The sequence below is a fragment of the Naegleria gruberi genome (assembly GCF_000004985.1).
Source record: "Naegleria gruberi genomic scaffold NAEGRscaffold_878, whole genome shotgun sequence".
In the NCBI taxonomy this organism is placed as follows: domain Eukaryota; phylum Heterolobosea; class Eutetramitea; order Acrasida; family Naegleriidae; genus Naegleria; species Naegleria gruberi.
Window position 1 is genome coordinate 1 of NW_003162803.1, and position 1617 is coordinate 1617.

The window sequence follows — 1617 nt, forward strand, 5'->3', positions numbered from 1 at the left end:
AAAATCACTGTTAAAGTCTGAACAAAAGTACCTTACCAAAAGTGAAGAAAGTGCAATGTCAATTATTCATGGAAATGATTCAAACCTTATCGAGAAATCTATAGAAATTACCAAGTCAACTGAAACCAGATTAGTTGATGCGTCATTAACTTATGATTACTTTCCTAAAGGTGAAAAAGATATTTGGGGAGAACAAGTCGATTATAGGCCTACAAACTCTTGGAATGAGAAGCTTTCTGATGTATCCGTCACTGAAATTGTAGAATCTCAAATGATTAATACCGTTTCTCCAACCATTCTAGCTTCAGAGTTGTTTGAAATTATGAAACCATCATATGATGACAGCCAAGATTTAGAAGAAAATGACATCCATCATTCAGTTCGTTTTGGGCATAGTTTTATAATCAATGTCACTTCTCATGAGGGACAATTTGAGACGAGTGGGAAATCTGATAGTCATATTCAAACCAATACTAGTAAGGCAAGTCTAAATATGCTAACGAGGAGTTGCAGCGAATATTATGCTAGAAATGGAATTTTGGTGAATAGTGTAGATACTGGTTGGGTATCCTCTGCTTTACCTGCATATAGAGCTCCTCCTCTTACTGATCTTGATGCTGCCTTCAGAGTTCTGCACCCTATCCTTTCTGGAAGTTTCAAGTATGGAAAATTATACAAGAATTACAAAGAGGTTGATTGGTAGAAAATTTCTTTTAAAACGTGATGCAATAATTTCGTACCATGGACAGCACCTAATGTGTTCCGATCGTAATCAATCACTAACATTGTTAAACCAGAGAATTCACCCAACAATTTCCATTCAAATTCAACATTCAAAAATCCTTCAAAGCTTGAATAAGCTCCAAAACTAACCAAGGTTGGTGAATGCGGCAATAAATTGTCTTTATCCATAAATGCTATCTTTGATCCAATCCTTTCCAATCCATAATGTACACGATCGAGAGTTCCGAATAATCGCTCATCATTTTCTTTTTTGTTGAAAATCTAATAAGCTACTTACTTTTTATGGTATTTTCACATATTGGATCCTTGTACATGTTCCTTATCTCCTATTAAGGCGTCAGTCATTAATGAAGCATTTCTTGTGATATTTATTCGATTCACTTTCTATGAACGATATTTGGTCCAGTTTCATCATACTCCTCTTTCCTGATGCACATTTTATTATAAGTTGACAATGAAGCAAAAATACTACCACCAACCCAAGCCTGGTACTTTCGATCGGGTAATGCTATTATTCGATTCTTCATTGAGGGAGATATTTCTTGAAGTTCATTGCTCAATCTTTCAGCAATTCCATTAAATAATGTCGATCCTCCCGAAAGCACAATGTTTGAATACATTTCCTTTCTAATATCAACATCACACTTTCTAATGGAGGTAGCAATATGCTCGTGAATTCCACCAACCTCCATTCCAATAAGATTTGGGTGAAAGAATACTTCTGTTGTTCTGAATTTTTCAGAACCAATCGTTATTATATTTCCATCTGGTAACTCATATTCTGTTTCCAATAAAGAACCTTTCTTACTTTCTTCCTCAAAATTAGTTGTTACATAACAAAGTTTTTCTTTCATTTCTTTTACACTTGCAATT

At 34.5% G+C, this 1617-nt stretch overlaps 2 protein-coding genes across 2 annotated transcripts; one reads left to right on the forward strand and one right to left on the reverse strand.

The window, feature by feature from the left end:
• Positions 1–55: 55 nt before the first annotated feature.
• On the forward strand, positions 56–703 carry NAEGRDRAFT_54980 (uncharacterized protein; the record flags this gene model as incomplete). The annotated part of the gene is made up of 1 exon (XM_002668016.1): positions 56–703. One exon carries the CDS (start codon positions 56–58, stop codon positions 701–703), a length of 648 nt encoding a protein of 215 aa, XP_002668062.1.
• Positions 704–1121: 418 nt separating this feature from the next.
• NAEGRDRAFT_44909 (uncharacterized protein) lies at positions 1122–1598 on the reverse strand (the record flags this gene model as incomplete). Its single annotated transcript, XM_002668017.1, has 1 exon — positions 1122–1598. The coding sequence occupies one exon, from the start codon at positions 1596–1598 to the stop codon at positions 1122–1124; it is 477 nt and encodes a 158-aa protein (XP_002668063.1).
• Positions 1599–1617: the final 19 nt, after the last annotated feature.